Genomic DNA, 14,084 nt, shown 5'->3' with positions numbered 1-14,084 from the left:
TGTAATATAATCATATTTTACTTATACTACAACCACCCTATCACACTGCCAGCCCAGCTTTTAACATTGGGCTGGGCACACAGAATACTATTAGCACTTGTTAAATGAATGTCATCTGTCCAAAATTTTGTTAATACTTTATATTATTGCTGCTTTTTCTAGTTATTCTCCAGTTCATTCTCTAACACTGCTGCCTTGCATCTCTCTCTTTACTCTTCCTTTCCCTATCTCACAGAAATACCTATTCTTCCCTAACCCTCAGATGTCTTTAGTCATCAGTCATCTCATTCCTCAACTACCAAAAACTTAACTTCTTCAATTCAGCCCTCACTCTTTTTTTTAATTTTTTTTCACTTTATATAATTTCTTTCTATTTTTTTTTTTTAGTAAAGACAGGGTCTCGCTCTTGCTCAGGCTGGTCTCAAACTCCTGAGCTCAAACGATCCACCCGCCTCAGCCTCCCAGTCCTCACTCGTTTACTTAGAACCAAATACTGCTAAGTCACCTTAATTTCCTAATGTTTTGAACACATCACTTTCTATACCTTCTTTCCATGCTGAACTACATTAAAACTAGCTTTGACTTTCCAAATGACAATACTTCTATCACCCCTCACTCCAACCCTTCCCCAAACATACTCTGTAGGAAAACCATTTCAGAACATATTGGTCCAGTGAAAATATCCACCCATCAAAAGTTCTCAGAGTTTACCCACCTTTCTGCCTGCACCAAATTTTGGGGGGGAAAAAAGTCTCAATTGAGGTAAAAAGTCTATGAAAAAAACAGTGTTGGTGGTGTGTATGGGTGTGTCAGATGATGAGCACATGCATGCGTGTTTATGTGTACATATTACATATGCATGCACACATACACATATATACTATAAATATATTCTGCCCAAATTAGTATAAACCCACAAGCTTAAAAACCAAATCTGCTAAATCTGACCCAAACCACAGATACTGAGCCTATGGCTACTTCCTGCAAGCAGATATGTTACCTGTGTGACAAAGTTAGTTATAAGTTGCAAGAAGGATAGGTAAATATCACTACATGCAGTCAGAATTCTGCTTTTTAAAAAAATTTAAGTTTTCCCCTGAGAAAACAAGAAAAAAAATTTAAATACAAAACTTATTACCTCAGGACATTGGCCATATTATATGATTTATGCACAGCATATTCTAGACACTAAAAAATACTAAATATACAACTTAAGCAGGAAAACAGAGGCTTGCTTCACAGTGGTTTAATATGAACAGAGTTGAATATGACATTGTCTGACAGAAGAATCAACAGTTTGCTGAAAAAAAGCCCCGAGTCAGGATATATACACAGCAGAAATGGGGCCTCAGACTCTCAGCACTTGTGCACGATGAAAGAAGGAACCTTTTTTTTAAAAAAAGTCTATAACAGAGGATACAAATCAAAAAGGCAGCAACAACACCAACATTGGCGAGGTGGGAAAGGGAGCAGAGCCTCTCTCTAGGGGCTGCTTAGCCCCTGGCACAGGCTCAGCACCTGGAGAGCTGTCTCAGGGAACTTCAACATTTATATAGGCTCCAAATCCATGTCAAAATCCAACCCTAATCTCTCTGATCAGGGTCATGTCAGCATCAGCAATCCTTTTCCCCAAGGCCTTGTATAGAAAACTCCGATCCTTCTGTGACAGGGAGTCTAAGCAAAGAGCTCCCACTTTTCACCTGGCAGCAGAGTTAACTTGCTCTCATCCCACCACTTGGGACAGAAATCAGGCCCCAACAAACAAACCACTACCTCCCAGACAGAAGCTCAGGACAGCTGCCAGCCTCAAGAAGCTGTTTCAGACTCTAAGATTTAGAAAATTCACATCCAGCTGCTATCCCTAGTTCAATTTCTGGGGAAAACGCTGGAGTTGCATGGGAAACAAGTGCAGGCAGTTCAATAACCCTGTGACCAAGCTGGGGAGAGCAGCAACAACTCTTGCCCCTGAGCCCCATTCAACAGCTCAAAGTGCTCAGTGAGAAGTCAGAGACTACGTGGTTTGTTTGTGTGCTTCTGCCCAGTGGCAGCACTAAATGGGACAGGGGGAAAGGAGAATGGAAGGAAGAGGGTGGTGATGCCCTTCCCTACCACTGGGAGGAACCTAGAACATAATCAACTCCCACCCTTCAAGGAGCTACCTGGTAGTGGTGAGTTACCCCCACCCATCAAGCCACCAAACCTGCAAAGCTAACCCATAAAGTAGCAAGGGCTTGGGGAGGGAGAACTGCTGACCCATATTAACTCACCTACTGGTGAGTGGGTAGCCAGAATGGGAAGCCACAAAAGGAGAGGGGCTAGGCAATAGGAGCTCCCCTACTGCCCTATGGCTTTCTTCTGACTCTGAAGCAGCCATTATGATGGGCCCAGAAAACCCACACAACATAATGCTTGGACTCTAGGAGGATTACTGCCATGAAAAGCAACAAGGGAGAGAGAAAGGAACAAAAGAAACTGTTGAGAAAACTGGGAGCAGGCCTAGAAAAAAAAAGGAGAGCTTCTGGGTCTCTACCACATTCCCAAAAAGGAAAAAGTTCATGCAGGCAGGAAAGGCAGGGTTTTTCCCTGCTCAGTGTTCCTGGTTAAACCTAAGAGTAAGAAAAATCCCCTGGACTTGCAGCATCAGTATGTATCCAAGTGCCTTACCAGCACAAGACCCCCTCCCCCCAAGGTTAGTCTTCTGGCATGGGTAAATGCCCAAGAAATTGCCTTCCAGTCCAATCCCCCCACCCACCTCCCAACCCCAAGCAAAGGGCATCTGCCTGTGGTTTCCCATCTCTCCTCAGAGACGAGGATCCTAGCAGAGTGCCCACACGGTGTAGTCAGGTACCAAGGAGCACAATGCCAGACAGTCTATGAGGCCAGGGGATGGGCAGCCAACTTCAGATCAAAGGGAAAGAGAGGCTTAGTGTAAAAACCAATGTCATTTCAGCAGGAAAGTAGAGGGCAAGTGGTGAGAGGGGCTCCTACTGGCGCACCTTCCCAGGGACGTAGTTCCTGTCAATTGCCTCCTCCTGCAGGAACATGTGTAGGCAGCGTTCGTTCTGAGCCAGTGGGTGCCCAGCAATTCTAGAAAGAGACCAAGATGGTTATCAGTAGTATTTGGAGTCAGAGAGAATTAGCAGAGGTACGGGGGTGTGGATAGGGAAGGAAGGGCAAGATCAGCCCTAAGGTTCAAGCCACTGGAGGACAGCAGTAGGGTACCACCCCAACTCTAATATTGTAGAGGGAAAGGGGGCATAGCGGGGCAAGGCAGGGAAATCTCTAGATACAACCAACATGTAGTGCTTTCTTAGGCCCTAACATATAGGATCAGAATTCTGCTCAAAGGAATGGAGTTTTACCACAACACAGTTGGGGCCACATCATAGTACCCATTACAAAAGATGAGATAGACAAAACATAAAGAAGGACCATGATGGCAAAAGTAGCAAGCAGAGCCCCCAGGAACTTGGCTTACTTGTTAATAAACTGTTCAAGGCCCTGCCTCCTTTCTTCAATGAAAGACTCTTCAAAGATCCCTTCATCTCCTCGGAAAGGGAGCTGCCGCTTCAAGGCTTTCCCAGGCAGTGGTGGTACTACAATCTGCAGGCAGACACAAAATATCAGCCACATGGGAGAGAGACAGAGTGAGAATGAGATGGTAAAGCACTGTATACCTCATTTGTTAATTAGGCATAGGGTCCATCCTGTCCCACAGCCAGCAACTTGCAAGAACTAAGACCATTATAACAGTCAGGATGACTCACATCAAATAATTAATCCAACTCTGTTTCTGTGGGAGGAGAGGTTTACTATCTCAAAAGAAAGGAAATAAACTCCAAATAATTATTTCTTTCCCATCCACTACCATCCAAGAATTTAGCTGGGACTTTTCCAACACCATACTTTTCATTCTTAGCACCTATAGGAATTAAGTTGTACAACTTTAAGTAGCTAGTAGTAAAAGTAATACTTAAGTTGTACAACTAAAAGTAGCTAGTAGTAAAAGTAATACTTAGAAAAAACTGTCCTGAATTTACCACTTTCAAGTTTCAAAGGGTATCCCTCAGATCCAATATATTGAGATTTGGTAGATAAGAATGTGTTCACTCTTTCCACAGAGAATGGGGCCATACCTTACTATCTCGCTCCAGCTCATTCTTCAGCCACTCAAAGTCACTGTAGCGCCGCCGTACACAGGACTCCTTCAGCTTGAAGATAGGTAAGTTTGTCTACAGGGAAGAAGAATGAAAGAAGAGAGATAGCAAGTAATGTTCAACCTGTGGTGGCCACTTGTCAGAACCACTTCACCCAATGAAGAAATAGCTCCTATGGACCATGTTCCCATAAACCTTTCAAAACACCACTGAGTGAATACCAACCTTTACCACATCCAACCTGGCCACAGTTGGTGATCAGAAGTCCCGTGCTGCTTAGAATTTATCCTACAGATAGACTTGTACTTGTATGTAAATATGTATATATAAGAGTTTTAACTGCGTTTTATTATTTGTAATAATAACAAATGTCCATCAGCAGGCAATTGATTAAATACGGTACACCTGTGGGTACGCAGACTATGACACAACTATGAAAAGAATGTGAAAGATCTATATGCCAGTATGGAAACATATTAAGTGGTAAAATCAAGGTACAGAACAGTAGTTTGTCTCTATTTGTGATTAAAAAGAAATATATGTGTACACTTAATGAATAAAATATTTATGAAAAGCTAAATAGTGATTGACTTTGGAATGGGTGGGAGAGTCACATTTTTCCTTGTACAATTTGAATTCATCATGTGCATATATCACATTTTCCATTAAAAAGTGAATTTAAGTTCTCTGTAAAGAAGAGAAAGCGTCAACCTCAACACTAATGAATATTATAATAAAAGAAGGTAAAAAAAAAAAAAGAAAGAAAAAAGAAGAGAAGGCATGTCCAAGGCATGCCTTCCTCTGCTCTTTCTGTCCAAATCCTTTCCATTCTATAAGTCCCCACTGAAGTTTCACTTCATACAGGAAAATCTCCTGACAACACCAACTGGATTTATTGGTCTCCCTCCCCTCTGAACTCCTGTGACTTTTATACTTTAGTATCGTACAACACACTATTATTTTATGCATTATGTTTGTTTTGTCCACCTAACTACATTACAATCTCATTAAGATTAGGAACCATGACTACTTCTGCATCTTCTAAAATGCAAAACATGCAAGTTACTCAATAAAGACTCAATTACTTGAGACCTTATGTATCTGTTTATCCTCTCCTTATCTAGAAAATGCAGACGAAATAGCCATTACATAAGTTGGCTTACCATAGCTTGTTCCCTGATATAAATCAGCTGATTCCCATATCTTAATCACTGAGAAAATTCCCAAGGCTCTAGAGGCAACATGAACCCCCTGACAAAGTCCTGATCTTCACTTCTGTTTACAAGTTCTAAGCAGAAATGGCCAAACACACGTACTACTGTTGACCATATTTCATGCCAGTCAATTCAGATCAGTGGATGGGTAATAAAAGGAACTAGTTCTCTCCTTTCTCCACTCTTGGCAAGAAAAAAGGATCTTGGAGCTCTGTGAGAGCTTCACACAGTCCTCACTACATCATGCTTTATAGTCCTGGAATCTGGAAATTGTTTTTCAGAATACAGTTCTGATATAGGTCATCAAAAGCCAAATAACTGGCCGACTTACATTAGCTACAACTCCACCCATGAACATCAGGTCCAAGGAATTTCAATGGGTTGAAATGGAGAGACAGATACATGTAAAGTAATATTTTATTACCTAAACCGTTCTATAAGAGAATAAATAAGAAACTGGAAACAGTGGTTTCTTAAGAAAGGGGAACCTCTGGAGGGCAGATGGAGGAGGGAGACTTAGTTTTTACAGTATACCTTTTTGTACCTTTTGAATTTTGTACCATGTGCATGTATTAACTAACCAAAATAAACCATTATAGAAAAAATTCTCAGAATCTTGCAAGAAAAAAAAGCCCTTCAGTCTCACGTGATTTTAGGTTTCCATCAGAGTTCATTACAGATACTGTGATCCCCAAACCATAGAACCTTAACTAGTAGACTTACACAGAAACAAAGCACCAAATAAAAGAAAAAAAATGCTGAGTAGATTCTTCAAGACACCCACTACCATTTTGTGGACTTCCTCCTTTGACTCATAAAAATGCTATTCTTTCCCTACCCCCACAGGATGGTGACAATAATGGCCTTTCATCTCAGCACCTAGCCATCTAAGGAAGGGGCTACTACATATTAGGATAGTCTCCTGGCTTCAACCAATAGATCATATAAGGAAGCCAAGATTGCACAGTACAGGATATTGAGAGTCCTTTGGCTCTGATCAACACAAAGTCAAGTGAAAGGAGAGAAAGAAGCAACATTCAACTCCACAGGACAAATGACGCTTAAGAAGTTTCATGTCATGTAAGGTCACCATAACACCTCTCTAGGCTCCCCATTGCGGGGAAGGGGAGATTCCTTCCTGAGCAAAATGAAAGAGAACGGCTTCAGAGATATTTAGCTATTAGACAAAGAAAAAAAGTCAGTGACATCTGCTTCTACTATACTATGTGTATGGTATAGTAGAATGGGCTGTGCCTAACTCCCACAGCCCATTCTCTAAGCCTCATGTTCCCTATAATGCATACCATGATCAATCACTTAAAATAGCAATTTAAAACCTGATGATTTTACCAGTGATTTTAACTCCAAACAGAGTTCAATAAAAACATTAAAAGCCGATACAACCATACAAATTAACATAAACAACACAAATTAACTCAAACCCACAGAACTAGGAACCACCATCAACTTTATTATCATAATTTGAAATTGTGGAGGGGACTAATGAAAAACTTAGTAGGTCAAAAAATTTTACACACTAAAGTTTTGCAACTAAGCCTTGTCAAAGGGACTCAAGTGTAGTCAAAAGAGTCAGACCGACCTGGGTTCAAATCCCAGCCCCATTTTATATGTACTTAGGCAAGTTACTTAAACTGCATTCCTCCTCAGTTTCCCATTTGTAAAATGGAGTTTTTGTAAGGATTAAGATAGAAACTAAAATCTGGTTCAGTGCCTGACATATAGTAGGCACTAGGTGAACAGTCTCTATTGTTATTAGAATACCTGAAGTGGAGCGCTATTTCATTCCTAATCCCTAAGGCTCTCGGGTAATGCATTGAATGACTCCAAAACCCCACAGCAGAGAGCCGTTATACTGAACAAGTTATGCCCAGGCTCCCTCAGGTAATTAAGTTCTCCACCACTGACAAGTCCCTTCCTTTATCATATTTTGAAGGACCTAAATGTCATTCTTCCCCAAAGAGATGATTTCAAATAGTTTTTATATAGACAAGTGTTTCTCGTGTTTTGGTATTCACTTTTCTTTCTTCAGTTTGGACTTTGCCAAACTTGGAATTTGGAGATCATTTCGCAATTAGATTTCAAAGCCCTGGTAGGAGACCACATTTTCTTATTCAGTTCATTCCTTCAAAAATGAAAGAACATACACTCTTTTAGGTCTTCAATGCTGTTTGATCAGGATGCTGTCCATAGAGAACATTTTGACCTGCTAGTCTGAAAAGAAAACATAAGGAAAACTAGAAAATAGTTCTCAAACTTTTTCACCTATAACTAACTCAACTGGGCAAAAGAGCCTGCAAACCATGTACTCCATCTGCATATTCTATCCTTGTATTGCGGACTAAGCACTAGAGCATAAAGTCCTCTGTAGTGCATGCTGGAAGAAGCCACTCCTGGGCAGTCCTGAAATGTCATTTATTAAAGTAACTACAGACCAAGGTCAGAATCCAAAAGGTTAATCTAGGACAGAAAGAAAAAATAGGCATTCATATACAGAGAAACCAAATGAGAGCTAATAAATATTGAAGTAAACATTCTGGATACTTCAAATCTAAAGGAGCAGCACAGGATGAGAGCAGTGACTGACAATCCACCAATCCCAGGGCAAGGTTTCATGATGAGACACAGCATGTAGTACCTGAGAAAACTTAAGCATAAAACACTTCTCTCCTTCAGATGCGAATCCTACACAAGTCAGAGAAGCACTCAGTCTCAAGGAGACTCCCTTTCTTATTTCTGCTTCCACAAGCCCACTGTCTCCCTTTTCTGGAGTCTATCTTTCCTTTAACCAAAGGCTTTGCTTAACTCCATCATCCCAGGGAGACCTCATTAGGAAGAAGCCCAGCCTTCCTGCCCTCCCTCTTCAGACTGACTTCCCACAACCTAGTTTAGTTATGAGACCCAACGATATATCGATATAACGCCTTGGCTTTCCATCCCCCAAGCCCTCTTCCACCCTCCCTTCTTCCTTCTGTCTCTACAGTCATGATTCCTATCTCCTTGAATTCCTCACTCTAATCTTTTTCCATCCTCCCCACCCTATCCAGCCATGCTTCACTTCTTCCTCATGGGTTCTGTTTTCCCTCACCCCTGTCCGATGGAGTTTTCTGCATCCTCGGACCACAACCGAATCTGCAGACCTCTCTCCAAACCTATTAAGTCCCTAACCCCCAAATGACCCCTTCAAGCATCTTCTCCGCCATTTGCTGTCCCCATGGCAGCCCCCTCCCCGCCCCACTCCGCCCGGTCCTCCCTCAGCTGTCTCCCTCACCCCGTGACTCACCCGCATGCGAACCTCATAGGTGGTGAAGCGCGCGCGGCCCACGCCCACCGTCTGAGGATTAAAGATGTCGATCTCCAGGAAGTTACTTGGCGGTCCGTAAGCGTCGGTCAGGTCCTGCGGCTTGGAGTTAAGGCGCCGAGTGTCAGCGACTGCCGTGTCCGACATCTTTCCGAAGGAGAGACTTTGACCGGGAAAGGGGGGTGGGGAACAGAAGCCGGAGACAGGAGCGCGCACAGCCCCTCCCGCTTGCAAAATAACCAGCCAACCCACAGACAGCGGCGCCGCGCACGGGCGCGCACGCACGCACGCACGCGCACGCCGCCCCGGCCCCGGGCCCTGCGCCCTGAATAGTGGCCACGCTGACTGCAGCGCGTCCTGTAGAGTGGAGGCCTGATTCAGGCTTCCGGGTGGTGTTCGTGGCTGCCCCGGAACCTGCATCTGCAGTACGCACCACCCAATACCCAGGGAAGCACCACAGGCAGGCTCAGCCAATCGCCGCTCCTCAACCCAAGAAATTGTCTCCTAACGTGTATCAATCAGCAGTGGGCACTGCCCAGCAAGCTAGGATCCTCCAGTGATAGGCCCAAGCCCGGTGACCTGAATAAGTTGGGGTTTTCCGCGAAAATAGAAGGGTGATCTCTGGAGGGTGGGGTTCCAACAATACCAAGGTACCAAGAACCTAGAACGCAACCGTGCCACTTGCACCACTGATAGTTTCAATTCAGGCCACACACAATTGAATGCTCACTGAGCACTATATATGGTGCCAGGAAAGCAACAAGCAACTAGAATGAGGTAAACAAAGATGACTTCTCAGTCTCTCTTTTCAGGAAAATTGGGCATATCTTAGCCCTCCACTTGTTACCACCTAAAAGCTAACTCTAGGTGTACTCTATATTACATCTCTCAGCAAATTGAGGGCATTTATTCCCTACCTTCTATCTCTACTCTGCAGAAGTCCACACTTGGCACTGCTCTGAGGTTGCTTGCAAACCATAACGGAGATAGAATAAACGTCTAAATGAAAACATCTATAAAAATGTTAATATTTATATGACTAATTTACACATGCCCCACATTAAGAGAGGTAAACTGGGTGGTGATTTCAAGTCATCATTCCTCCTCTTCGTCTGCTCTCATCTGCTCAAAAATTATTTCCTATATCACTGATGCCTGAAATTCTTTCACCAGAGTACAAGCCCCTACAATTTCACAATTGTTATTTAATTCAACTTAACCAATATCTACTAAGCAACTACTTATGTGCCAAGCACCATGCTAAAGACCTATAGTTAAATAAGAGAGTCCCTGCCCTCAAGGAGTTGACCTTCTAGCAAGGGAAACAAGTAAACAAAACTATTAATATTATAATGTGACAAGTACAAAATAAGCCAATGTTCGAGGCAGCACATAGGATATACATAATTGGAGGAATTAGGGAAGGCTCCCTGGAGGAGGAAACATCTGATTTTAACAAACAAGAAAAGACATAAAGGACAAATATGAATGGAAATGGGGAAAGGTGATTTCTGGCAGAGGAAATAGCATATGTAAAGTCCTTGCGATAAGAAACAGTATGGTTCAAGCCCATTCGTGTTGGTATAAAAAAAATTAAAAATAAAAAAAAAATCACCCCTGTAATCCTAGCACTCTGGGAGGCCGAGGTGGATGGATCGTTTGAGCACAGGAGTTCGAGACCAGCCTGAGCAAGAGTGAGACCCCCATCTCTACTAAAAATAGAAAGAAATTAGCTGGACAACTAAAAATATATATAGAAAAAATTAGCCAGGCATGGTGGCACATGCCTGTAGTCCCAGCTACTCGGGAGGCTGAGGCAGGAGGATCTCTTGAGCCCAGGACTTTGAGGTTGCTGTGAGCTAGGCTGACACCACAGCACTCCAGCCAGGGCAACAGAGCGAGACTCTGTCTCAATCAATAAATAAATAAATAGATAGGACTTGTATCTGATTAGATATGATGGTAGGATAGTGTAGGGCTTATGTGTGTGAGCCATGGACCTAGACAGCCGGGGTTTAAATCCCCACTTCCTCAGCTGTATAACCATGAGCAAGTTATACAAACCGTTTTCCTCATCTGTAAAATGGAAACGAGAAGCCTAAAAGCTACCTAGGGGGCTGTTGTGAGAATTTAATGAAATAAAATATGTGCAAATAGTAAATGTCCAGTAACTGTTAGCTATCACTACTATTTGGGCGGAGAAGGAGAAAACTGAAAATGATTCCTAGTTTTCTGACTCCTAGGTTTCTGACTTAGGTAACTAGGTGGATCCTGGTACCATTAATCAAAACTGGAATTACAGAAAGAAGAGTAAATTTGGGAAGGAAGACAATAGTTTAGTTGAGATAAATCTGGGATATCTGTAAGACATCTAGGTGGAGATGTCCAGCAAGTAGCTGGAAATACAGCCTGGGACTTAAGGGCATGGTCAGGGTTAGAGAGATTTGGGAGTAATCGGCATACACCTGTGGTCCCCAACCCCCCAGGCCTCAGACCAGAGCAGGCCACACAGCAGGAGATGAGCCTCAGGCCAGCCAGAGAAGCTGTATCTGCATTTACAGCTCCTCCCCATTGCTCGCCATCCCCCACCTGACCCCCAGTCTTCCGTGAAACCAGTCCTTGGTGCCAAAAAGGTTGGGGACTGCTGGCATTCAGTATAGAAAGAAAAACACGAAGAGGTAGGGATAGATTTAAAAGTTGGTGAGAGCATGCAGTTTTGGTGGGAATGTGAATTGGAAGTATGTATGAAAAAACTTTGACTTCAAGAGACTTGTAATACTGGTTGTCTCTGGAGAGCAGAACTGGAGGACAAGAGTCACTGATGGCAGTGAGAGTTGTTATTCATTGTCTTTAAGTACTTTTGTACTCTTTAAAATTTTAAACATTATTTACCAAAACCTTTGACTCAAAATTTTTATTAATCCTTCCAATAATTTATTCTCAGAAAATAATCAATCACATAAAGATACCAGTGTAAGGATCCTGTTTTTAAGACTAAATAATTGTTCATTTTATGAATTTTTGTAGCCATATTCTTCTAATTTGTGAATTTGTTTATATGACAAGTCTTATAAAGGCTTACTGGATTTTATATTTTACAAGACTTTTTATCTCAATCACTTGCATCATAAAACTAAGTCTCTTGTGTAAATGGCCAAATTCAGGGTTCTGCTTTTTTTTTCCTTTTTATGTTTCAGGGAAATGTGGCCTTTGGGGAAATCCAAAAGTACATTCTCTCAGGTTCTCCTGTTTATCAGTTTAAAATAATGTTCTATGCTTGTTGATATAAAATGATAGTCATGAAAAAGTGAAAAAAGCTGGTAAAACATGTTGTAGTATGATACCATTTGCATTAATGTATATGATATATATAATAATTTTTAAAGTCTGGAAAGACAGGCTAGGTGCAGTGGCTCACGACTGTGATCCTAGCACTCTGGGAGGCCAAGGTGGGAGGATCACTTGAGGTCAGGAGTTTGGGACCAGCCTGAGCAAGAGTGAGGCCCTGTCTCTACTAAAAATACTAAAAATAGAAAAATTAGCCAGGAGTCATGGCGTGCACCTGTAGTCCCAGCTACTTGGGAGGCTGAGCCCAGGAGTTTGAGGTTGCAGTGAGCTATGATGATGCCACTGCACTCTCTACCCAGGGCGAGAGAGTGAGACTCTTGTCTCAAAAAAAAAAATCTGAAAAGATATACACCAAAATGTTAGCTGTGGTCACCCCTGTGTGGTGGAATTTTGATTGTTTTTTATGTTTTTATTTATAATTTATTATTTTCTAAAGGATCTGATTTTTTAAACAACCTATATTTCTTCTTTAATCAGAAAAAAATTAAAACCATTTCAACTTGGGAAAATTAAAAAAAATTTTTTTTGTAGAGACGGGGGTCCTATGTTGTTCCTATGTTCCAGTTTAAGCTGGTCTTAAACTCCTGGACTCAAGCGATCCTCCTGCCTTGGCCTATCAAAGTGCTGGGATTACAGGCAGTAGCCATCACGCCCAGCCTACTTGCTGGGCAGGCAAACAAAGAAAAGCTTGTGAAGAACAGGAAGGAGGGGTCCTAGAGATAGGAAGAGAGCCAGGAGACAATAGTGATCTCTGAAGGCAAGGAATGAAAAAGCTTCCAAAAGGAGCAAGTAGGTGCTTAACAGTGTTTAATACGGTAAAAAGGTCAAATAAGATAAGCCCTAAGAAATGTCCACTAGATTTGACAATTATTAAAATAAGAACAGTTTCAGTAGAGCAGTGGGAGTAGAACCCAGATCACAATGTATTGAGAACTGAATCAGAGGTGAAGAAGTGGAAACATTTAGTAGAGAAATTCTTTTGAGAAGCTTGCCTAAGTATTGTAGTTAGAGAGCGATGCATTGTCAAAGAAGGATTTGTTTGTTTTTCAAAGATAGGAGAAATTCAAATATGTTTAGCAGCTAGAGGGAAGGATTTCATAGAAAACGAAAAGTTGAATATTTAGATGAGTGAAGAGATAAGGCTTAAAATCAAATAGCCCTAGGAGAATTGTTCAAGTAAAATTGACAATGAGGTGCAAATAACTGACAAATGGTCTTTTGTAAGGGAAATGCTTGATAGGGTGGAGAAAGGAGGGCAGTGGAGGGTACTGGGCTAATTAAGTTCTTTGTAGTAATAAGGTGATAATAGCTGTTAACAGCTGGCTTCCAAACACACACCTTTTTTCATGGGAGGCACAGAGCTTCAGGGTTAGTAAGTGACATTGGGTAAAGCACAGTTATCCTCTGTACCTCAATTATCACACCAAAAAAAAAAAAAGAGTAGCTGAGTCAAATCTCTTGGCAAAACAGGTGACATCAGAACTTGATGTGCATTTTCCTCTCTATTGGGTTTCCTTGATCACGTTCATTCTTTGCTAAAAGGAATCAAGTACGCGGAAAGGGTGGGAAATGAGAAATAGAGATTTAGGATCCTTAAATTGGACAGAATCTCATTAGTTCATTGTCCTGCCTACAGGCAATACTGTACCTTAATCAAACAGACACCTATCCATCTTCCTGCTGGTAAATTTTTCCCGAAGGAGATTTCACAATTTCCTACCCAGTGTTATGCAAACATACTGACAAGAACTTCTTTCTATTCTCTGTTCATGCTGTCCTAAGGAAATGGCAAATCAAAAGCCCCCGTAATTTGGGGTGTTTGTGTTCTTGGGAGCAGAAGGCTGGAACTGCAGAGAGAGAGAAGGAGGGGAAGGTCTGGGTGTAAAAAAGAGGTAGTGCAGCAATGAAAACAAAAGAGCAGCACTCATATACATACAATCTGTCTTCCAGGGGATCTGAATTCAGAGTTTCACTGCCTTTCTATGGAATCCCTTTCTCTTTCCACACATACTATTACCTTTAGTCACTCCTCCCCTTCTTGAAGTT

At 41.9% G+C, this 14,084-nt stretch overlaps 1 protein-coding gene across 6 annotated transcripts; it reads right to left on the bottom strand.

Moving 5' to 3' along the window:
• Positions 1-1,231: 1,231 nt before the first annotated feature.
• On the bottom strand, positions 1,232-13,837 carry SNX12 (sorting nexin 12). Of its 6 annotated transcripts, XM_069463001.1 has the most exons (5): positions 13,687-13,837; positions 8,673-8,853; positions 4,137-4,232; positions 3,479-3,603; positions 1,232-3,087 (listed from the first exon to the last, which is right to left on the bottom strand). In XM_069463001.1, the coding sequence occupies exons 2-5, from the start codon at positions 8,835-8,837 to the stop codon at positions 2,985-2,987; spliced, it is 489 nt and encodes a 162-aa protein (XP_069319102.1). In that variant the 5' UTR covers positions 8,838-8,853; positions 13,687-13,837; the 3' UTR covers positions 1,232-2,984. The 6 variants fall into 6 exon arrangements, with proteins under 6 accessions (XP_069319102.1, XP_069319103.1, XP_069319106.1 ...); XM_069463002.1 differs by lacking the exon at positions 13,687-13,837 and having other exon boundaries at positions 8,685-8,896; XM_069463003.1 differs by lacking the exon at positions 13,687-13,837 and having other exon boundaries at positions 1,237-3,087; positions 8,721-8,896.
• Between the last annotated feature and the right edge of the window lie 247 nt (positions 13,838-14,084).

Source organism: Eulemur rufifrons, chromosome 30, assembly GCF_041146395.1.
Source record: "Eulemur rufifrons isolate Redbay chromosome 30, OSU_ERuf_1, whole genome shotgun sequence".
Lineage (NCBI taxonomy): Eukaryota > Metazoa > Chordata > Mammalia > Primates > Lemuridae > Eulemur > Eulemur rufifrons.
The sequence above is the reverse complement of the archived record's forward strand: the minus strand, read 5'-3'. Positions and strand labels throughout refer to the sequence as shown.

What these genes read in the sequence shown, in the direction of transcription:
- SNX12 (XM_069463001.1), bottom strand. Translation starts at nt 8,837, where the DNA reads ATGTCGGACACGGCAGTCGCTGACACTCGGCGCCTTAACTCCAAGCCG. An exon ending in CCTATGAGGTTCGCATGCGG is followed by an intron (nt 4,233 to 8,672) that starts GTGAGTCACGGG and finishes TCTTCCCTGTAG; the next exon opens with ACAAACTTACCTATCTTCAA. An exon ending in AGCTGGAGCGAGATAGTAAG is followed by an intron (nt 3,604 to 4,136) that starts GTATGGCCCCAT and finishes GTCTGCCTGCAG; the next exon opens with ATTGTAGTACCACCACTGCC.